The following is a 22,393-nucleotide window of genomic DNA, read 5'->3' as shown; positions in this document are numbered from 1 at the left end:
GTAGTGATGTGAGGAGGTGAGGTCACAGCTTTTAAAAATATTCTAACTTCATTAAACCTGTGAGCGCTGCCAAGCTAAGCCAGGTTCTTCCTAGTCCCCTAATCACTACCCCATTCACATGGGTGGCAGCAGCAGGGGACAGCCAGAGGTACAGCCAGGACCTGCCCAGGAAGCACCCGGAAGCCCTTAAACACACATACACATGCTCAGGTTCACACTTACACTCATGCTCCACACACACACACGAGGCCCCTGCTACCCGGCTGTCAGCACCCCTCAGCCCCAGTGCCTGCCCTTTACCTGCACTCCAGTGGTCCTCATTCCTTCTTCCCCAGGGAAGGCCCTCTTCTGAGGCTTCCTTCCCCCAGAGTCCTGCCTCCAAACACAGAGGCTGTTGGGTTCCTTTCTCCCTTCTTGGGATTATTCAGACCAGATATCTCTGAGGGAAGAATCCAGAGATTTGGGGTCCAGTCCCAGTTTGGACCCAAGCAGTAGAATCTTGGCCAAGTCCCTTCTTTTTCTTGGGCCTTGGTTTCTTCATCCATGAAAGGAAGGGATTTATCTAAGCCAGTGGCTCCTAAACTTGGCAAAACACCCAAACTGCCAGGGAGATTTTTACAAATACACCTGCTTTGTCCTCCCTCCACACCTCTGAGTCAGCCTCTCTCTAGGGAAGGTGTGTTTTGGAAAACAAGCTCCAGGTAATTCTGATTCAGAACCAGGCTGGTGGGGCCATTGATCCAGGTGATTTCAAAGGGACTTTCAGGATCCTAATTCCCACTCCTCTCTTCCCTCCCCTCACGGATCCAGTGAAGCACTGGGGGGAGGGTCTTAAAGGGCTTCATGATTTTTCATCCTCAGCCCCTGACCTATGCTTTTGTTCTGTTTGCAGTAAGCTTGGGCTGGCAATAACATCCCAAACAGGATGAGCCTCCAGGTCATGGCAAACTCCAGACCCTATCTCCCCAGGGAGCTAGGGCTTGGTGAGCCAGACCCAGCACTCTTTTCAAGCCAGCTGCCCCTTGCCTTGCCTCGCCACAGAGGCCTTGAGGGGGTGACTCCTCCCCTAATCCCCAGAGCAGATGGAGATGAGTAAAGGTTAATTTCCATCCCAGCTGCCTGACAGCTGGGGCTGACAGTGACAGAGTGGACAGCCAGGAGACCAGGGACATGGGGGAGGGATGGTGGTGTGGGAGGCCCTGCATGGGGCCAGGACCAGTTGGTGGCTCAGTCTGGTCCCTGGCCTCTGAAAGGGACCTCAGAAGGCATTTCATCCAGTGTCCATCACTTCACCCTACAGATGAGGAAACAGAGGCCCAGAGAAGAGACAAGATTTATCCAGACCCTTTGGTCCTCTGGGTCAGTGCCCTTCCCATGGTCACTCTGCCTGGACAAGAGAGGGGCCAAGCCTGCCTTGCAGAACCTGTGGCCTGAGGGCACCTCACCATCCTTGCGGTAGTAGAGGATGTCCACCTTGCACTCCTCGGCCCCCAGCAGGGCCTGCGCCAGGCGGGACATGGCACTGCGTGGGGTGTTGGGGCCTGTGAGGAAGTCGCAGGTGCACGGTCTCTGCATCACTTCCACTCGGGAGTAGCCGAAGAGTTCACAGAAGCCATCGTTGCAGTAAATGATGGCGCAGTTCTCCATCTGAGCATTGGCGATCAGGAACTTACGACCTGGGGTGGGAGGTGGGAAGCCCATGGCAACCAGGATCAAGCAGCAGAGAGGGAAAGATCATAGGGACTCTTGGGAGCAGTCAGGGGGGATCTGGATGGGGGAGCAGAGCGGTGATCAGAATGGGGGAGGGGGGAGGTCAGGTCTGGGGAGGGTGGGAAGACCAAGGAGGCCAGAGCCATGGGGGAAGGTCAGGGGACTCCTGGGAGTAATGAGGGGGTGGTCAGGAGGGGGAAGCAGGAGAGTGATTAGAGGAGTGAGGGAAGAGGAGTCAGGGCTGGGGATTGTGGGAAGACCAGGGCAGGAATGAATGGGGTCGTGAAGAGGGAGGGAGGCCCAAGGCTTCCTGGAGGCAGGGAAAGGGGTGTGACCAGACCGGGGCCAGGCCTGGGTGAGCTCCTGGAAAGACCAGAGTGGCTAGGGTTAGGAGGTGAAAAGGAGGGTGAAAAGGAAACCTCTGAAGGAATTTGGGGGGGTGGGGGGCGGTTCAAGAGGGAATTGGTACAGTGATAGAAGGGGAGGTCAGGGCTTGGAAGGGGAAAAAAACAGCTCAGGGGTGGAGGGGAGCACTGCGCTCTGCCCACCGTGCTGTAGAAGAGAGGGCAGCATTGGAGGTAAGCGGGGGCTCCCTGGGGGAGAAGGTGTTTCGGGGACACTAAAGAGAAGGGTTTTGCGTTCAGCCTCAGGTACCCCCCCACCCTGCTCTATCTGAAGTTAGTAAAGGGTTCCGGCCACTCCGGCCACCGAACCAGGGCTCCAGATCGTGCCCCCACCCGACGCACACACTCACTCTGGCCCTCGAACTTGCGGATGATGGTGTCCAGGTAAGTGTTTTGGGGCGCGACGTGGCCCCTGCGGACCGGCATCTTTCGGCTGCGGCCTCTGCCTGGAGCCACCAGCGCCCCGGCTCCCTGCGTCTCCGTCTGCCCTCTGGCTCCGCAGCGTCCGGCTCCGGGCGGGCGCCGCCCCCGGGGAGGGCCGCGGGGCTTCGTGCCCCGCCCGCCCGCCTGCGTCTACCCTCTGCTGCTCTCCCCGGCCCTCCCCGGCCCTCCCCGGCCGGCCGCTCGCCGCGCCTCCTCCCCTCCGCGGCCGCCCGGGAGCTGTCCGCGACGCGGTGCTGAAAGAAGCCGCGCGGCGGCGGCTGGGCGGGGGCAACTTCTCCGGGACTCAACGGGGCAGGGGCGGGGCCCTGACTCCTAAGGGGCGGAGCTGGGCGGGAGTCCCGCTCCAGGACTTCTTGGAGGAGCTTCTGCTCTGTCCCAATGACCTGTGGTCTCGGCCCCTCTCAGACCCGCTCCCGGTACCAGAGGGCAGTCCAGACGTTGCCAGGCGGTCTCTCTCAGGCCATGGGGGGTCGGGGGGTGGTGGCGCAGAAGGGGGTGTTAGAGGCCTCAAGTGGTTTTCTGCTGAAGGTCTCTTTCCTGATCTGTTGGGCTGGACTCCAGCAATGGTACGGTTAGACCTCTTGCCCATCCTTACCAGGTGCGCTCCAGCTGAACCCCAGTGCCCACGTAGAACTCCTAGTGGCAAGCCCATCCAGGACCTGGTCCTGGCAGAGTGATGTACAAGAAATATGCAATGAGGTGCTTTCTTGAGCTCTTAGCATACAGGCACTGCTTGGGAAGAGAACAGATTTAAAACCACCTATTAGCAAGTGACCACTGATTAAAGTGTCTGAGTACAGGTTGAAAATGAATACAATAGAATAAGCAGATGGGGATGGGGTGAGGTTTATTGAAAGAGGCTTCTTGGAGAGGAGGGAGAGAAGGGGACCACAGTTTACTGAGCATCTTGGTGGGCTTGGAGCTTTGCAGAGGGTCCAATGGCCAGTTTCAAGCCAGGCCTTGGAGGGCAAGCATTCAAATGGGGCATGCACTTCAGGCAAAGGCTGATGGTGGGATCAGTGCAGGGGTCTGAGCTGGGGGGGTGGGAGAGGTCAGGTGGGAGAAGAAGGGAATGATAAAGACCCTCAGATGCCATTTTGAACATCTAGATTTAACTGATGGACAACTAAGTTGTTTAGCAGTTACGCATGAAGGAAATAGTCCAGTGAAAGAAATTTTACAATGGCGGGTGGGGGAGGGAAGATGGAGAAGGAGGCTCAGTGAGATTTTTGCTGGAGTCCAGGTGAGAGGCTCAGAGTCCTGGGTCGGATGTGCCTTTGCCACGCAGAGCCACAATGCCTGCTGGGGGCCTCGTTGGCCACTGTGGCTGGGGGATGGGAGGGCTGCAAGTGTGGCCTCCTGCTGGGGGCAGAGTTGTCCTGGCTGACCCTGTGTGTAGGGGGATAAGCTGTCTGTGGAGGAAAGGTGGGGCTGTTTCTCATGGGCTCAGTGTGTGGGGTGCTGAGCTCTGAGGAGGGATTTGGGCAGTGGGACACTCATTCATTCACTTACTCAAACATTTTCCAAGTCCCCACTATGTGCCATGGCCTGTGCCGGTTACAGGTGTTACACAGTGTCCTGCCCTTACAGAGCTGACAGCTAGTAATGGGGACAAATAAGGACACTGCAGCACAGCAAAGCAAGAGCAGTGACAGAGACATCAAACGAGGAGCCTGTGGAGCCTGCGGTCAGAACAGGAAGTGCTTGGGCTCAGCCAGAACTCAAGAAGACCTCTTGAAACCTGGGCAGAGGTAGGATCCATGGAGGTCTCAGCCTATGGGTACAGTCCTTCTGTACCCTGAACCCCTGAATTCTGGGCTCAGATCCTTAATCTAGAGAGAGCCAGTTCCATCTTTTGGCCACCTTCCCACTAGCTCAACTGGAGCTCCTGTGCCTCCCCTCTGTGGTTACTGGCTGTGATGCTACTTCTCCTCAAGGTTTCCCTAATCTCTGACAGGCATTGATTCTCAGCCTCCCCAGCAGCCCCTGGGGCCTCAGTCCAAACTCAATAAGTTCCCATATATTGGGTGTGGCATCCTTGGGTTAGACAGACAACACAAGAAAGAAAGGGTGAGAAGAGGCAGGAGCAGAGGCCTTCCCTCTCTCCTCCTAGGTTTGCCCCTGGAGTACTCATTCCCCAATGTCCTCCTAAAGCTCTCCCTCCCCATCCTCCCCTCCCCCACTGAGCCTGGAAAGGTGCTGTTTGCCCTGTGCTCAATCCCCAGGGCAACAGCCCAGGCAGCAGGTGTGTGTGTTGAACCAGGCCATCTATGGAGCGCAGTGGCTGGAGATGAGCTTTGTTTAAATATTAAAGAAGTCAATCATTAATCAAGCTTCTCTTGGTGCCCAGCTACCCACTCTCTCCATTTGGGAGGGCCTGGACTGGGGCAGGGAGGGCCATGGGGCAGTTTGTAAGGCCACTTGCATCTCAGACAGCTAACAAGCAGCTTTTGGGGGCTGGATTATGCAGCCCAACACAGGGCAGGCCAGAGGATCAGCAGAAAGAGGTGCCGGCCAGTATACAGAGCCTCGTGCTCATGAACTGGGCGCTGATGATTTGTACAGGAGTGTCTGGCTCTACTTGAATACATTTTATAAGGGGACTGAAGCAGTGTCCAGTTTCTAACCAGAGCAGATTCTCCTCGGGTACTGCAGTCCCTGTCCAGCCCCACAGTTGGGCTCCTAAAGAAAGCATGACTATGAAGAACAAGTTCTGGGCATGAATTGGGGCTGGGGGATGGCTTGGAGGAACAAAGCCCCTGAGTCACTAAAACCATGGTTCCTGCGCCCCCAGGGAAGGAGGCTGGCCTGGAACCCAGGGCGTACATGGAATCACACAGTCACATGGCCTCACATACATGAGTTCACACACACACAGTTACAACTCCGCATGGATCCAGATCTGCCACAGCTGCACCCATTACAGCAGGGCACTATGTGTGCAAGCGGCCCCCTCCTCAACCTCCCCAACGTCCTCTCTGGCTTGGCCATCCTCCTCCTGCCCCCCAGCCTCACCAGTCACACTGGTGTCTAGTCCCAGCTCCACCATTCAGCTCTCATCCACGGGGGCTTCCTGCTGTGCTGTGTGAAAATCCGAACGGTCAGGCCGGTTGAGCGCAACATCAGGATGAGGCAGAGGCCCAGCAGCAGCCACTGTTCTTTGACAACTTGGTGGGGCTCCATGGCTGTGCCTAGAAAGCAGGCTTTGGGTGGTGACTTGAGTGTCCTGTGCTCTGGTGTCCTGAGTACTGGTGTCCCGCGCACTGGTGTCTTGGGCCAGTGAGCTTTTTTTCCAGGATGTACAGCCTGTAGGCCAGCAACAGGACCACCAGTAACATGACAAAGCTCAGGGCCAGCAACACCCACTGCCTAGATTTGGCCTGGGCAGGGTCCAGCTCCAGACCCAGGAATGCCTCCCTGTCTGTTTCTTTCTCTGTGAAAGACATAGGAATCTTGCCAAGCAGGTGGAACTGGGGAGGGTACCTCATGGTGATCAGAGAGGATCTGACTGCCACGGGCCTTCTCCCTCAGCCTCTGGCACCCACCTTCCAAGCCAAAGTTGAAGGCCTTGCCTGGGAAGGAGAGTGAGAAAGAGAGCAAAAGGAAGAGAAGGAAGGGATGGTACAGATAGGGCTGTGTACCACATGGCACCCAGCAGTGGCTCCGTGCAAGGGTCGGGAGGCAAGGTGCCCACCCCGTGCTCAGAAGCCAGCCCGGCAGTCTAGCTGGAGAGTGGGCAAGGAAGCATCCGAGCGAGCTAGTGGCTGGGGCGTGGGCTGTGGTCCCGGCCGAGGCTGCATCAGGTGCAGACAGGGCTCCACAGCAGAAAGTCAGGTCATAGATGGGCTAGGGGTGAAGGCTGGGTTGCAGTAAGGGCTGGCCCAGGGCAGGCTAGGGTAGGGCTTGGGGCTAGAACAGTGGTGGGATTAGGGTCAGATTACCAAACCTTCAAAGGAACAGCTGAAGTCTGGCCAGCCCAGGATGTCCCCACGCCGCACATTCTCGGCGACCAGCCAGTTCAGCAGGGGCTTGAAGTAGGTCATGAGGGCCTTTGTACACACCTTGGTCTCCCCGGTTATCTTCTGCAGGGCCTCTGGCCAGGGCTTGCTCAAGCCCAGCTTTAGGACATCCCTGGGAGAGTGGGTACAGCTGTGAGGCTGTGTGGGGGAGTCAGCTGATGCTGCTGGGACCCCTCCGTATGCCCAACCCCGCCTTTAGGGCTGTGATACCCAGACTCTTCCAACAGAGCTCAGCACAGTGGATAAAATCATAAGCTTTGAAATAACACCAACCTGTGTTTGAGTCCTCTGTGGCTCAGCTGTGGGACCTTGGGCAAGTACTTAACCTTTCTGAACTACAATTTCCATATCCATAAAATGGAGAAAATAACAGTACCTATCTCCTAGGGTTGCTGTGTTGGCCAAATAAACACAATTCTCGGAGCATACTAGGTAGGCAATAAATGTTTGCCTAATATTATTATTATTATTATTACTACTACTACTGTGATGATTATTGTTCTCCTGGACTCAAATAAGCCTAAAGCCAAGAGGGAAACCTCATGTTTCCCATGAGGTGTTCAGTGTTAGCAGAGAGAGGTCACTCTTCAGTCTCTTCCGGTCTCACAGGGAGCGTTTGGGATGATTAGAGAGATAATTAGCATGGGATGTGTCCTGTGCACTGCCTGCAGCGCTGCAGAAATGTCAGCTCTGTCTCAAGGCACACCTAGTGCTTGGTGGCAGGGGGTCTAGCCTTAGGCAGAGGTAGCAGGAGGCGTATGTTGATGCTTCTCAACCTGTTTCCCCTGATCTGACCAGGAGAGAGGTGGGGCTGAGAGGCCCAGAAGTCAGAGTGTGGAATCTAGACTAACAGGACCCAGGTTCAGATCCAGCAGTGCTAGCTACGGGCCGCACAACCACAGACAGTCAGTTTAACCTCTCTTAGCCTCAGCTTCTTCATCAGTAAAGCCGGGTTCCATTAATACTTGCATTTCACTGTGGTGAGGATTAAGTCACATAATGGCAGCACAGAGGGCTTTGTTGCTTGCAAAGACTTATACACATCGCTTAATAAACAGCTAGGAAAGAATGAGGTGGGGAAGCTAAAGGTCAGTGGATCCTTGGAAGAAACCACTGGGGGGAAATGTAGTTATGAGCCTAGAGAAATGGAGGAGAAAAGTCATCAAGATAGAAAGAAAAAAACAAACAAAACTAACTTTAAGTTAGAAGATTTTTATCAGATGCCAGGTCCTGGGAAAAAGGAAGGACCTGGTGGGGGAAAAGTTTCAACCACTCACAGTCTGCCTGCTCAGAAATAGTCTTTCAGGCTGGGCGGGACAAGAGGTTTGATGTGGGCAGCACATGAAACTTGCAAGGGTGACAACTGGGCACTGCCTGGAGCCCTCAACTCCAACGTGGCAGCAACGGGCCCCATGGACAGGGTCAGGTCCTCATGGCTGGCTGCGTGAGGCAGGGGACTTTGGGAATTTGGACCAAGTCCACTTTGACCCTCTCTTCCCAGGAGAACCAACCCAGAGGCTGTCCCACGGCAATCACATTTAGGAAGATGAGTCAAAAATAGCAAAATCAAGTTTTAAGCTGTGTTAGGCAAAAGAGCAGCCAAGGATCTTGCCCCTCCCCTTCTCCCCTGCAAGCACGTGCCTGCCCCATCCCTCCACAATATGCCTAGTGACGACCGGCAAGGCTTCTACATGCTTGGTGTCAAGTCACACCCTGGGAGCCTGGTGTGCCCTGTGTGGAGTGGGGGTGGGAAGTGATGAGAATGACTGAGCTCAAAAGTCCCAGCGACCAAGCGGGATGAAGGCTCAGAGTCAAAAGTGAGTTGATGTTGGGAATTCCCTGACGGTCCAATGGTTAAGACTCCAGGCTTCCACTGCAGGGGGTGCGGGTTCGATTCCTGGTCGGGGAACTAAGATCCCACATGCCACGCGGTGCGGCCAAAACAAGAAAACACCACAAAACAAAAGTGAGTTGATGTATAGAAAATGGATGTCTGCTATTTTTTCTACTCCTGCGTTGGGGGTCAGAGATCCCTCTTTGATCCCCTGGCATGACCTCCTCACTCTCTTTACATGTTCATCAAAGCCCTTTCTTACTGCACCATCTCCTTTCTTGGATTACGGTTATTGATTTATCCTGTGGCCCATTGCCCCCTGCTGGACGCAGGGCAGGCTGGTTGGCACGTGCACAAGTAAATGTTTGCTGAATGAATAAATGATAGGCAGCCAGAGACATGAATGCAGGAAGCAGAGAGGCCTCTTATGTTTCACACATTCAGAGAAGCTCAAACCTGGGCAGTCAACTAGAATAAACTGCTGTAGTACGAAAAGATAGAAAAGCAAATAGACTAGGCAGACAAGAAGGCATGCAAGGTGTAACCCTCCTGCAAGCAAAGGCAGGCACCAGTCCTGCAACTCCATCTGGCCTTGTGGTTACTGATGAATGGCATGGTGGAATCACAAATGTGCTCATTAAATTTGCAAAGGATACTAAATTATTGTGGGTAATTATTAGGATACTAAAAAGAGGCTTTGGGGCTTCCCTGGTGGCGCAGTGGTTGAGAGTCCGCCTGCCGATGCAGGGGATGCAGGTTCGTGCCCTGGTCCAGGAAGATCCCACATGCCGCGGAGCGGCTGGGCCCGTGAGCCATGGCCGCTGAGCCTGCGCGTCCGCAGCCTGTGCTCCACAACGGGAGACGCCACAACATTGAGAGGCCCACGCACCACCGCAAAAAAAAAAAACAAAAAAACCCAAAAAAACCCTCAACATGACCTTGACATGTTAGGGTAATGGACCTACTGAAATCGGTTGAAACTCAATGGGGAAAAGACCATGTCACTGGGTGGGCCTCATGTTTCAGTGGTTAGAGCGCTGATCTTAGGACCAGTGGACTAGGTCAACTTCACCAGACCAGTATCGTTTAACTTATGCAAGCAACAGGGTGAAAGATATTGTGTTCTGGAGTCAGTTTGGGCCTCAAAGCATGACTCTGCCACTTCCTAGTTGAGCGATGTGCACTAGGGGATCACATTACCTCTCTTAGCTTTGGTTTCATCATTTACGAAATGTGGATAATAATATCCATTTTGCAAAGTTATGAGCTGCTAACGTGAAACACTGTAAGAGCGCTTGTTAGGGAGCCCAGCCTGTAGCAGTAAATGCTTCCCACCATCAGGTCAGCCTCTCGCCCCACTCCAGGTTTGCTTCAGGACCAGAAAGCAGTGCCACAGAGGCAGGGATGGAAAGGATGGGCTAGATACCAAGTGCAGGAAAAAAGACTGTGGGTAGGGGGTCAAAGTAGACCACAGCTGATCAGAGTGTGCCAAGAGGCTGGTGTGAAAGCCACCTGGATCGGCCTGGGAACTGGGTTCAGATGCTTCCAAGAAAAGGTGGAAAAAGCAGAGTGCACCTTATCAAATGCTGCTGAGAGGCTAGGCAAGCGACTTGCCAGGAAAGAATAAGGGGATTCAGATGGAAGATGGAGGCAGAGGCAGGACTCCAACACTGGGTTCTGATCTGGGACAGTTTGGTTTATTGGCTATGTGAGTGAGGGAGGGAGGGAGTGAGTGAGTGAGTGAGTGAGTGAGTGAGTGAGTGTGTGTGTGTGTGTGTGTGTGTGTGTTAGCAGGAGGGGCTAAACAGTCTCTCTGACCACAAGGGGCTACACAAGAGGAAATGAGCTTTGATTAACATAGGAGAGACTGCAGTCTGACAGAAGGAAGAACTTCCACTAGAACACAAGCTCTGCTCAGGGGGCCTAGGGTGGCCAGGTGAGAAGAGGGGCCCTGGGGCAGGCTTCCTGCAAGGTGGGGAAGGGGAGCCAAGGACAGGGGAGGGAGGAAGGCACTCACTCCAGGAGCTTCCCAGCCAGCTAGGAGTTATAGAAGTCGCATCAGTGCAGGGGCCCCACGTGGCCTGAGGCCTTGCAGAGTGCTTCATGGAACTGGAACTGGAGCACGAGGCTGAGGAAGTACCTGGGGAGAGAAGGCGAGGCTGGCTAGGGAGGGGTGGCAGAGGTGGGCCTGGGTCCGCAGTCACAGTGGGGTAGGCTGGCCCTGGAGCACTGCAAGGGCTCTCCTTCCTAGCCTTCTGAATCAAACCTATGCTGGCCTCCCTCGTTCCTTCCCTCCTCTCAGGGACATGAGACACGCTTTCCCATCAGCTCTGCCCTCCACGCGGGAGCTGACGTAAAAGCCCAGTGGGTTCAGGGCATGGCCCTCAGAAGGCTGTGCCGTCTGATGGGAGGAGGTGGGGAGGGTGCAGGGGGACGTTTGGATCTGCTGCCTTCCTGGAAATCCTCAGCCTGGGTCCTATGCCCCCGACTCCCAACTCGAAGAGCCGGTTCTGCTGGCAGGGCCCAGACCTTTACCGAATGTAGGGCAAGCTGGCAGAGATGTGGAACTTGGTGCCCGGATCAAAGTCATTCTCTGTCCGAGGGACAGTGGGGCACAGGCCCTGGGACTTCAACCTGGGGGCAGGGGGCAAACTGGGGGCTTGATAGTGCCATCCGGTAGGGTTCCCAGAGCCTTTTCCTTTTGAAACATTTGCACAGCTATCAAAGCGACTTGGCATGCAGAGCACACTTAATGCATTTTTACTGATTAAATAAATGAGTTGAAAACACACGGGATTGGGAATCAGAATCAAATAACAATAGTGAACACTGAGCACTTCCTCTCTGCAGGAACCGTGCCAAGCTCTTCACACAGACTCACTCAACATTGTCCTGGTTCTGGGGGCACAGGAGGCAATAAGCTAGGCAAGGTCACTGCTTTCATCCTAATGATGGGGGACGGTTGTAGACCAACCAACAAGGTCGTTTCATCTGATAAAAAGTGCCGGGGCTTCCCTGGTGGCGCAGTGGTTGAGAGTCTGCCTGCCAATGCAGGGGACACGGGTTCAAGCCCTGGTCTGGGAAGATCCCACATGCCGCGGAGCAACTAGGCCCGTGAGCCACAACTACTGAGCCTGCACGTCTGGAGCCTGTGCTCCGCAATAAGAGAGGCTGCAATAGTGAGAGGCCCGCGCACCACGATGAAGAGTGGCCCCCACTTGCCGCAACTAGAGAAAGCCCTCTCACAGAAATCAAGACCCAACACAGCCAAAAATAAATAAATATTTAAAAAAAAAAAAAGTGCCAAGAGGATACCAGGGGATAACGGGGTGGGATAAATTGGGAGATTGGGACTGACATATACACACTACTATATATAAAATAGATAACTTCTGAGAACCTGCTGTACAGCACAGAGAACTCTACTCAATACTCTGTAATGGCCTATATGGAAAAGAATCTTAAAAAAAAAAAACAGTGGATATATGTATATGTATAACTGATTCACTGTGCTGTCCATCTGGAACTAACACAACATTTAAGTCAACTATACTCCAATAAAAAAAAAAAAGAAGAAGAAGAAAAGAGAGTGACATCCCTGTGGTATAGTACTACTCCTATTCCCATTCTACAGATGAAGAAAACCGAGGCTTAGGGATCAGGGAATTGGTAGCAGGACACAGAACAGTCATGGGCAGACCCTAATAACGTTCATGTTCAGGTCTGGTTTTGCCCCTCTGAGCTGTGTGACTATGGGAAAGTTATTGTCACTGAGCCTTGTTGTAAAATGTTGTCTGTGAAATGGGGATAAAATGACCCATCTTTGGGAAGAGACAAAGTCTGTGAACAAGCTCATCGTTTCACTGTTGGCCCACTGGAGCCTTGAACTATCCTCTGAGGGAAGTTCCTCTCTCATTGACAGGTTTTTGTTCAAGGACCAAGGAGTTGCCGTCCCTCTCCCTCAACCCCAGGTTTCCATCACTCAGGTGGTGGTGGGCATGGCCGGGAGAGGAAGGAAAAGGTCCTGGGCAGGCACTTCAGATGGCTGGTGGGGGTGCCCTCGGAGGGGGCACGAAGTCAAGACTCCGCCAGTCCCTCCAGTGAGGCCTGGCCCTGTATTCAGGGCGGGGGTGTGAGGGTGAGAGGACAAAGGGAGGGGCGCCCAGCTCTGCCATCCCTGGATGGCGGTGTGACCGCAGGGTGGTCACACCTTCTTCTGTGAATGGCCAACGTAAGGGCCTGGTGCAGAGCTAGCAGGTCCATCAGGGTCGTCTGTCACAAGCAGACCTGAGCTGGTCAGTCTGAGGCCTAGTGAAGATGGAGAAGCCATAGTCATGGGCAGTTATTACCCAAGCAAACAGCCAGGGGTCAGTGATGGGATGGACACAGGTGCCCCTCACTCAAGACTGATGCTGCCCGACTGCTGGTGGTGCTCCTTCTGTTGCCCGCAGACAGGTCTGGGGATGCTAAGTCAGAGGCAGGTGTGTGTGCGTGTCCAGGTAGCAGGAAAGGGGGCACTGGGCCTGCCCCTGTCCCATGAGGACTCTTTCCACAGGAGGGAAGGATCTCAGCCCCCCAAACACCCCTTCTGCTGGTCCCACTGGTGGGCACAGAAAGGGAGGGGGGGAGCAGGAAGGCCTGCCCGGCAGGCAGTGTCCTGTTCTTGGAGGAGCCCAGGCGCAACGAATGTGCGAGCTTCCCGGGCTCCCAGGATCCCCAGAGAGGCTAAGGGGACTGCTCAGCTGGTGCTGCACTCGACATGATCCCCCACGACTGCACGCTCGGGCCCCACCCACTTCAGCAGGAACGCTTTTGTCCGGTGACAGCAAACAGCCAACGCCACCCCAGGGCTTCCCCATGGCCCCAGGTCAGCAGCATCTCACTCCCAGCTCTGCCCTCACAGGAGAGGCAGCAGCGCTCTTTAGTAGCAGGTGGTACCCTTGAGGCTGCCCTGAAAGCCCTGGGAAAGCCCACAGCAGCGCTGGGCCTGGGCAGTGGGCCCGATCAGCGGTCCTCCCCACCTGAGGTTCCACCACTCCTGGTTGTACACGGCCTTCTCGATGGTGCCGTCAAAGACCTTCCAGTGAAACAGGTCCACCAGGTAGGCGAAGGGGATGAAGGCGATCTTCTCCAGGGCAACGTTCATCAGGAAACTGACCTCCTCTTCTGGGGAAAGTGGGGCCGTTAGGAGGCTGCTCCCAGTTCCCCCTCCCCTCAGCTTTGCCTGGAGAGCCCCAGCTGCAGCCCCAGGCCCAGACTGGCCTCCTATGATCCCCTTGGTCCCCATCACCTTCATCCTGGTGCTGGTGGCTGAGCAGGGCTCTGTTGAGCAGGTGCTTATGGGAGGAGGCCGAGAGGGTGATCACCGACCCCACGGCCTCTTCAAAGGCTGGGTTGGCGCCTGTGTGGAAGATCACAGAGAGGTTCTTGTACTGCAAGAAGTACTGGATATAGCCCATCTGGTGGAAGATGGAGAGCAGATCTTCTATGGTCACTTCAGTGCACTTCTTTATCCTAGGGTTAAAGGGCAGGGGTCAAGGAGCATGGGGATGCCCTGGGAGGAGAGATTTCTCCATTCAAGCTCTGTTAAGGGACGGGGGTGGTCGAGCCAGAGACCAGCAGGGCCTTATGCTGTTACTCCAGGCCTCACATCCACGCAGCGGCCAAGCCCTTTGCTCTCACCCACCTGGCCCACCCCCCGCCCCCGCTGCCCTCCTGAGCCAGGCAGACAGGTGGAGAGCGGAAGGAGCAGAGGCAGGGGGTGATGCTGGCCATAGGCTGAGCACCTGAAGTCCTTCCCCTCGTAGACGTCCCAGGCGGATGCGTGGCACTCCACCTCCCGCCCGTCCGTTGGCCTTTCCGTCATGGCATTTTTCCAGAACTCAGGAGGGGTGGAAAGCAGCCCCAGGGAGGTGACGAATTTTTCAGCCTCTTGGAACATTTTCTCAGACTTCCACTGCTGTGAGGAAGAGGAAGTGCGTGGGGCCCCACTCAGGGCTGCGGAGTGGGCAGGGGCAGACCGAGGCCGAGCGCTGACCTGGCCTCACGTGATCTTCGTGATGTCCTCGGGGTGCTTCTCCGGAAGGGCAGGACCAGGTCTAAGACGCTGACCCAGGACTGAGCCCACATGTTGCCTGGAAGGGGAGGGGGAGGGCTGAGAGGAGGCAGGAGACCGGCTCTCCCCCGCCTGAGCGCCTGCCTGCTCGCCTGCCTGCTTGGAGGCCCACTCCGCCCGCCCTGCCTCTGCCGCCAGCTGGGGTTTTACCCAGAACGTGGGCTGGGATGGGCTCCCTCGGATCGATGAGCTCGGGCCCGTAGAAGTGATACAGGGCCCGGCGCACGCAGGCGCACGCAGGCGCACGTAGGCGTGCAGGTTCACGTAGAGCGGCTGCAGCTCCTGGAAGAGCTGCTCCAGGTCTTCTTCCAGTGTGTCGGACTTGTACGTGGACCGCCATAAGGCCCCCATGTCTTTGTAACCCAGGAAAGGGGAGGGGGCTCAGAGGCGCTCACCACCCTTCAGCCTGGCCTGGCTGGCAGGAGACCCAAGCACCTTCTAGGGAAGCCACTTGACCTCCTAGATCCTTAGGGGTCTTCATTTGCCAAACAGGAAAAACACCTCCCAAAGCCACTGTCCGTATTAGATGAGATCAGGGTGGAAAGGCACTTAGCAAAGTACATACTGTGTGCTCTTCCCCTTGCCTGGTTGGATAGGACCTGGGTAAAGCCCTGTTCCGCTCTTCACCCACCTCAAGCCCTACCCATCCAGTCCGCCTTCCTTTAGCTCCTCCCAAGGACTTCAGGATGCTCTTTTCTTCTTGCTGCCTGGCTCGTTCCATCTTTCAGGCCTTGGATAAACGTCAGCAAGGCTTTCCCTGACCACCTAGCTGAAGCAGGGCTCCCCTATTCTCTCTCTGCAGCCCCTTCCTGCTCAGCATTCATCCCGGCTGGCAACAACTGGAGATGTGCGTCTGTCCCCCAGCGAACTGTAAGCCCTAGGAGGGTGGGCACCTTCTTTGTCTTTTCACCTATGCATCCTCAGAACCTCCCCAGCACCAGCACACAGTAAGTGCCCCATCCCCATTCGTGGAACCACACAATGAGTGAGCCACCTTGCCCTCCCCAGTGGCAGGGCTCAGGGTTCCCATCTCCAGGTCCTACCACCACCCTTCCCCTCTGCAGACTCTGCTTCGCCCTTCCCAGCATTGCCCTGAGCCCCACGCAGCACCTGGTCGGCCCCCGGCTGGGCTGACTGGTAGGTGTGGGGCGGGGGAGGGGCCTCACCGGTGAGCTTCGCAGCTGCAGGTAGCGCTTGAAGGTGCTGCGGAGCTGGTGACCCACAGCATCCCGCCAGCCCTGCCAGGCCCACAGCAGCTCCCTCTGGTCCCGGGAGGAGGCCGTGACTTCTTGGAGGTCTGTGCCCGGAAAAGGAGCCAAGGTGGGACCCCACTCCGGCTGGTGGCCTTCTGCCCTCACCTGCCCCAGGCACCCACTCTCCCCGCCCCCCCCCCCCAACAGGGCAGCTGGGACCAGGGTGGGAGTCTAGAGGCTCCTGGAAGGGGCTGGTGCTGAGACTCTGGGGCTGGGAGGGGTGGGCTCGGGTGCTCCTCAGGCTCCAGGGGCAGGCAGGGCCCCTCGTTCAGGCACACCTGGGCCATGCTGTCTGTGGTCTCCATGTGGACCACAATCTGGTTGTACTGGGGGGACGGGTGTCACCCAGGGCAGGCCGGTACCTGTGGGCCCACCCCGGTACGAGCCCCACCAGCCTGGAGAGGCAGGCCCGGCCAAGGCATCTTCCCGCCAGCCTCTGCTTCCCTCCTCCTCCAGAGGAAGCTCTGGCCCTGCCTGCCAACCTCCCTCCTGCCCCCGGCGGCTCCCCGTCAGGCAGCCCACCCACCCTGGAGACCTGGGGGCCTGTCCTCACCTCCCGGAGCTCCTCCTTGGGCAGGACCGCCCTGTCCAAGTTCTGCAGCTTACTCAACATGCGCTTCACGGCTGGGTCCTGGAAGCTGGCGACCTTAAACAGGAGGGCCCGCGTGCCAAGAGCACAGCGTGTGCTGGGACCGCTCCACGTCCTTGTCCAGCTGGAAGGAGGGTCACTGTGTTTGTCATGTGAGGCTGAGGGAGAGTGTCAGGGTCTCACAGCCCCCCAACCTCCTCCCAAACCCCACTTTTTTTTTAAAAGATTTTTTTTTGATGTGGACCATTTTTAAAGTCTTCATTGAATTTGTTACAATATTGCTCTGTTTTGGTTCTGGCCACAAGGCATGTGGGATCCTAGCTCCCCGACCAGGGATTGAACCCGCACCCCCTGCATTGGAAGGTGAAGTCCTAACCACTGGACTGCCAGGGAAGTCCCCCAAAGCCCACTTTAAGGGTTTGGAATCATTAAAAATTTGCTAAGAGGGAGAAAGGAGGGAGCCTGGTCCTTAAAAGCAAGCAGGGGATATCTACAAGGGGAAAGAAACAACAGACTCTTACTTAGAGATCTTTAGGGCTACCAAGAGGCCTGGAGCTTACAGTCTGTTTTGACATGTACTTTGGGGCTTCCCTTTTTCCTCTAGCTCTGGAAAGGGGGCAAAAAAGTGTGGTTCTCCCCATCCCCCCACCGAGACCCCTGAGAAGAGCAAGGGGAGAAGGGGCTGGGGTGGAAGTGGTACCACACCATCTCCCCGCGGTTATTCTTGGTGATGTTGGTGACATAGTTCCAGGTGGCCTCCATGAACTGGTTCCACACAACTTGGGCTGTACGCTCATAAAACTGCAGGAAGGCCTTTGCCACGGCCTCATTGTAGAGCTTGTCTGCGGAGAAGGAGACGGGTATAATGCTGCCCTGGGAGGCGTCTGCCCCTGCCTGGTGCCCTTGTTTGATCCCATGCTCCTTCAGGTCCCAGCGCTACCTGAGTTCTGATCAGCCTCAGTCCTGAGCCATGGCAAGAGCTGCCCATAATAGAAGAGCACAAGTAGGGAAGGTCCAGGGCAAGTCCATCTTGTTCCCATGGCCAGGAGAACAGCAGAGCTGGGTGAGGCTATGGGCCAATCACGATCAAGCTCCATATTGTAACATCAAGGGCCAAAGGGTCAGCCATTGAACGTCAGAACTGGAAAGCCCCCATCTACCTTCTGGTCCAACTGTCCCCATTTTACAGGTGAGGAGACTGAGGTCCAGAATGGTCTAGCCATACAACCTGATTCACACAGCTAGTCAGTGGCAGAGCCAAGAGGAGAACCAGGGCTCTTGACTTCTACACCAGAGCTTGTCTCACTCTACTCGGTCACTTCTCCCTGGCACTGGAGCCACCCTTGGCCATGACCAGGGATTGATGCGTCTCCTCCCTCCACAGGCTGAGATTACCTCTGAGCAGGTGGGTGGGAGGATGGATGGATGGAAGGAAATGACATCTCCGGGTCTCTGGACTCTGGAAGCACAGTTGTCTCTCCGTGTTCTTCTGACTTGACCTCCTATGTTCATATTTTTGGCCTTTTTCTCTCTTGTGGGATGTATGACCATCCCAGGGCTGTGCAGGACCCTTCCTCCCTTTCCCTGTTCTTACACCTGCTTCCCCAGGGAGAGCCCGATACTATGAGTTTGCTGTCAGGAGGAGGCACGGAAGGTAGAGGACCATCTACTATGATAAAAATAGTACTTTTTGGTTGTTGTTAACTATTGTCATCATGCTATACATTACATCCTCAGGACTTATCTTGTAACTAGAAGTTTACACTTTTTGACTGCCTTCACCCGTTTCACCCACCCTCCCACCCTTGCCTCTGGCAATCACCAATCTATAAGTTCAGTTCAGTTTTGTTTTGTTTTGGGGTGTTTTTTTGTTTTTTAGATTCCTCATATAAGTGAGATCATACAGTATTTGTCTTTGTCTGACCTCTTTCACTTAGCATAATGCTCTGAAGTTCCATTCATGTTGTTGCCTTCTCTTACATGGCTAAATAGTATTCTTGTGTGTGTGGGTGTGTGGGTGTGTGTGTATGTGTGTGTATTATATTTTCAGTGTCCATCAATGGACACTAAGGTTGTTGCCGTATCTTGGCTATTGTAAATAATGCTGCAATGAACATGGGGGTACAGATGTCAAGATACTGGTTTCATTTCCTTTGGATAATACCCGAAGTGGAACTGCTATATCATACGGCAATTCTGTTTTTAATTTTTTGAGGAACCTCCATACTGTTTTCCAAGTGGCTGCACCAATTTACATTCCCACCAACAGTGCACAAGGGTTTCTTTTCCTTCATATCCTTGCCCACACTTATTTCTTGTCTTTTTGATAACAGCCATTCTCAGAGGTGTGAGGTGATATCTCACTGTGGTTTTGATTTGCATTTTCATGATTAGTGATGATTAGTGATGCTGTGCACATTTTCATGTACTTTTGGCCATCCATATGTCTTCTTTGGAAAAAAAAGTCTATTCAGATCCTTGCCCACTTTTTTTTTTTGCGGTACGCGGGCCTCTCACTGTTGTGGCCTCTCCCGTTGCGGAGCACAGGCTCCGGACGCGCAGGCTCAGCGGCCATGGCTCACGGGCCCAGCCGCTCCGCGTCATGTGGGATCTTCCCGGACCGGGGCACGAACCCGTGTCCCCTGTCATCGGCAGGCGGACTCTCAACCACTGCGCCACCAGGGAAGCCCCTTTGCCCACTTTTTAATCAAATTGTTTTTGTTGTTGTTATTGAGCTGTATTCGTTCTTTATATATGTTGAATATTTAACCCCTTATCAGATATATGATTTGCAAATATTTTCTGCAAGTCTGGGGGTTGCCTTTTCATTTTGTTGATGGATTCTTTTGCTGTGCATGAGCTTTCTAGTTTGATGTAGACCCACTTGTTGATTTCTGCTTTTGTTGCCTTTGCTTTTGGTGTCAAATCCAAAAAAATTCATTACCAAGACTGATATCTAGGAGCTTACCTCCTATATTTTCTTCTAGGAGTTTTATGGTTTCAGGCTTTACATTCAAGTCTTTAATCCATTTTGAGTTAATTTTTGTCTATGGTGTAAGATAAGGGTCCAGTTTCATTCTTTTGCATCTGGCTGTCCAGCTTTCCCAACACCATTTATTGAAGACATTATCCTTTCCCCATTGTATATTCTTGACTTTTGTCATAAATATATTGACCATATAAGCATGGGTTTATTTCTGGGCTCTCTATTCTGTTCTACTGATCTACGTGGCTTTTTTTTTTTTTTACATGTCTGTTTTTATGCCAATACCATAACGTTCTGATTACTATAGCTTTGTAATAAAGTTTGAAATCTGGAAGTGTGATGCCTCCAGCTTTGTTCTTCTTTCTCAAGATTGCTTTGTCTATTTGGGGTCAAAACATAGTATTTTTAAAAATGCAAAATACAGAGCTGAGATGGAAAGCAAGAAAAGGGACTCTTCAGATGCCTGGGAGACAAGGAGGGCTCATGCAGCAGTGAGTGGGGGCCCATGTGGTAAATCAAAGTTCATCCATGCCCAAAGGGCTGCAGCATTGGTGCCTGCCTGGGGATAGCCAGTCATAGTGGAAGTACTGCCTACATCAAGGGAGCCAGCAGATGGCTTCTTTTCTAAGGGAGCCCTGCAAGAAGCAACCATGAAACCGACCCGGAGGACATTTTCACAACCTGGTGTTGCATGGGAAGGGTCCCCCTGCAGAAGGCTGTCCCACTGAAGATGGCTCATAGGTCAAGATTTCCATGTGAAAGAGGAAGTCCAATGTAGTCGGTGTTAATAATGATTACCAGCCCTCACTGAGCATTTCCCAGGGGCGAGGGACCCTTTGAGGGCTTTCAGGACATGAATCCTCCCAACAAACCCATGAGGTAGGTACTGTGATCAACTCCCCCAGTTTACAGACAAGGAAAATGGGCACAAAGAGGTTGAGAAACTTGCTCATAGTTACATAGCTAGCAAATAGTGAAGGTGGGACTCAAATCCACATAGTTTGACTCCAGAGTCTGTGCTAAACTACAGACACAGGCATGGATTAGACCTGAGGAAGGGCAGGTGTTAGAGCAATCTGAAAGGGACTTAAAATCTGGGTTTTACACCATCTACAAAAATTAACTCAAAATGGATTACAGACCTAAACATAAGAACTAAGACTATAAAACTCTTTGAAGAAATCACAGGGGAAAACTCCATGACATTGGATTTGGCAATGATTTCTTGGATATGATACCAAAAGCTCAGGCAACAAAAGAAAAAAACAGACAAGTTGGACCTCATTAAAGTTAAGAGTTTTTGCACATCAAAGGACACTAACAACAGAGTAAAAAGGCAAGCTACAGAACTGGAGAAAATATTTGCGAATCATAGACCTGATAAGTGATTAATATCCAGAATATATGAAGAGCTCCCCAAATTCAGCAGTGAACAAACAAACAACCCAGTTCAAACATGGGCAAAGGACTTGAATGGACATCTCTCTAAAGATGATATATAAATGGATAATAAGCACTTGAAAAGATTCTCAATATCACTAATCATTAGGGAAACACAAATCAAAACCATGAGATACCACTAGGATGGATATTACAAAGAAACAAACAAAAAAACCCAGAAAACATCAAGTGATGGCCAACACGTACAGAAACTGGAACCCTCGTGCACTGCTGGTGGGACTATAAAATGGCTCAGGCACTGTGGAAAACAGCGTAGAATTACCATATGATCCAGGAATTTCAATTTGGGGTGTATACTCAAAAGAAGTCAGAGACTTGAACAGATGTGGTGATGGTTGCACAACAATTGAATATACTCAATGCCATTTTTAACTGTACACTTAAATATGGTTAATGGGACTTCCCTGGTGGTGCAGTGGTTAAGAATCCGCCTGCCAAAGCAGGCGACGTGGGTTCAAGCCCTGGTCCAGGAAGATCCCACATGCCGCGGAGCAACTAAGCCTGTGCGCCACAACTACTGAAGCCCGCGTGCCTAGAGCCCGTGCTCCGCAACAAAGAGTAGCCCCCACTCGCCACAACTAGAGAAAGCCTGCACAGCACAACAACGAAGACCCAATGCAGCCAAAAAAAAATTAAAAATAAAAAAAGGTTAAAATGGTAAATGTTATGTATATGTTACAACAGTTTAAAAAAAAGGTCTTTAAAGGGATGAGAGAAGGAACAGGATCTGTGAAGCAAGGATAGACTTTTGTGGAAACACAGTAGGTTTGAAAGTAACAGAGATGCAAAAATAAAAAATATAGTTATTAAATTGGAAAAACAGTAATCTCGATGCACAGGCTAAGACACAGCTGGGGAAAATCGCTTGGAGCACAGGACAAAAAAGAGATGAGAAATACGAGTGGGAATGAGGAGACACAGAGGACAAAGAAAGAAGCTCCAAGCTGGGTCTGGCAGGAGTCCCGAAGAGGAGACTGAAAAGGACGAGGAGATGACGGCTGAGCGTCTCGAGAACTGATGGAAGCCGAGTCCCTGAAGTGAACAAGCTCACTGCACTGCCGGGGCGAGAGCGTCCGATGGTGCACGGAGGAATCATGAGAAATGTCTATCCAGCTGGCAGTGAGCTGCTCTGGAAGACTTTCTCTGTCTCTCTAGTGAGGGGCTTGCCCTTCCAGCTCTCCAGTTTGCAACTCGAAGGGATGTTTGAAGTGGGAGGCAGATATGAAGCAATCTTTATCAGGAGATGATGCAGTCATTACAAAGAGAGGAGACTAGGCACCGGGAATTTGTATTATCTCATTCGATCAACTGCAGCAATCATGAGGCAGCGTCATAAGAACCATCATAATTATAAGCAGCATCATAAGAACCATCTCACACGTGTGAAAATGGAGGCTCAGAAAATGGAAGTAAATCACTCAAGGTCACATAGGTGGTAAGTGCAGAGGTGGGATTTGACTCAGGCCTAATCCAAAGCCACTGGACTCACTCATGAGCGCCAGAGTGAGCAGCTGGGGGCAGGGTGGGGAGATCAGAGAAACCACCATCACCCCTGGCCTGTGTGCGTCAGAGCTGTCA

At 53.3% G+C, this 22,393-nt stretch overlaps 2 protein-coding genes across 3 annotated transcripts in view; both read right to left on the bottom strand.

The window, feature by feature from the left end:
* The window catches only part of KCNH6 (potassium voltage-gated channel subfamily H member 6), a 26,027-nt gene extending 19,695 nt beyond the window's left edge, over positions 1–6,332 (bottom strand). For both annotated transcript variants that reach the window (XM_067714480.1, XM_067714479.1), the window contains exons 1-4: positions 6,042–6,332; positions 5,574–5,749; positions 2,465–3,287; positions 1,446–1,676 (exon numbers count right to left, since the gene is read on the bottom strand). In XM_067714480.1, the coding sequence (XP_067570581.1) occupies positions 1,446–1,676; positions 2,465–2,540 (307 nt within the window). In that variant the 5' untranslated portion in view covers positions 2,541–3,287; positions 5,574–5,749; positions 6,042–6,332. The remainder of the gene's footprint in view (positions 1–1,445; positions 1,677–2,464; positions 3,288–5,573; positions 5,750–6,041) is intronic.
* On the bottom strand, positions 5,608–22,362 carry LOC137211677 (angiotensin-converting enzyme-like protein Ace3). The gene is given in 18 exon segments (XM_067714229.1): positions 5,608–5,639; positions 6,104–6,130; positions 6,505–6,689; positions 10,429–10,551; positions 10,947–11,045; positions 13,433–13,577; positions 13,702–13,925; positions 14,198–14,414; positions 14,492–14,545; positions 14,677–14,770; positions 14,773–14,906; positions 15,570–15,660; positions 15,693–15,826; positions 16,021–16,105; positions 16,333–16,455; positions 16,457–16,492; positions 17,074–17,210; positions 22,305–22,362. Coding segments are annotated over 18 exon segments (1,998 nt in total).
* Positions 22,363–22,393: the final 31 nt, after the last annotated feature.

This window comes from Pseudorca crassidens, chromosome 19 (assembly GCF_039906515.1).
Source record: "Pseudorca crassidens isolate mPseCra1 chromosome 19, mPseCra1.hap1, whole genome shotgun sequence".
In the NCBI taxonomy this organism is placed as follows: Eukaryota; Metazoa; Chordata; class Mammalia; order Artiodactyla; family Delphinidae; genus Pseudorca; species Pseudorca crassidens.
This window is presented reverse-complemented; position numbering and strand designations above follow the sequence as displayed.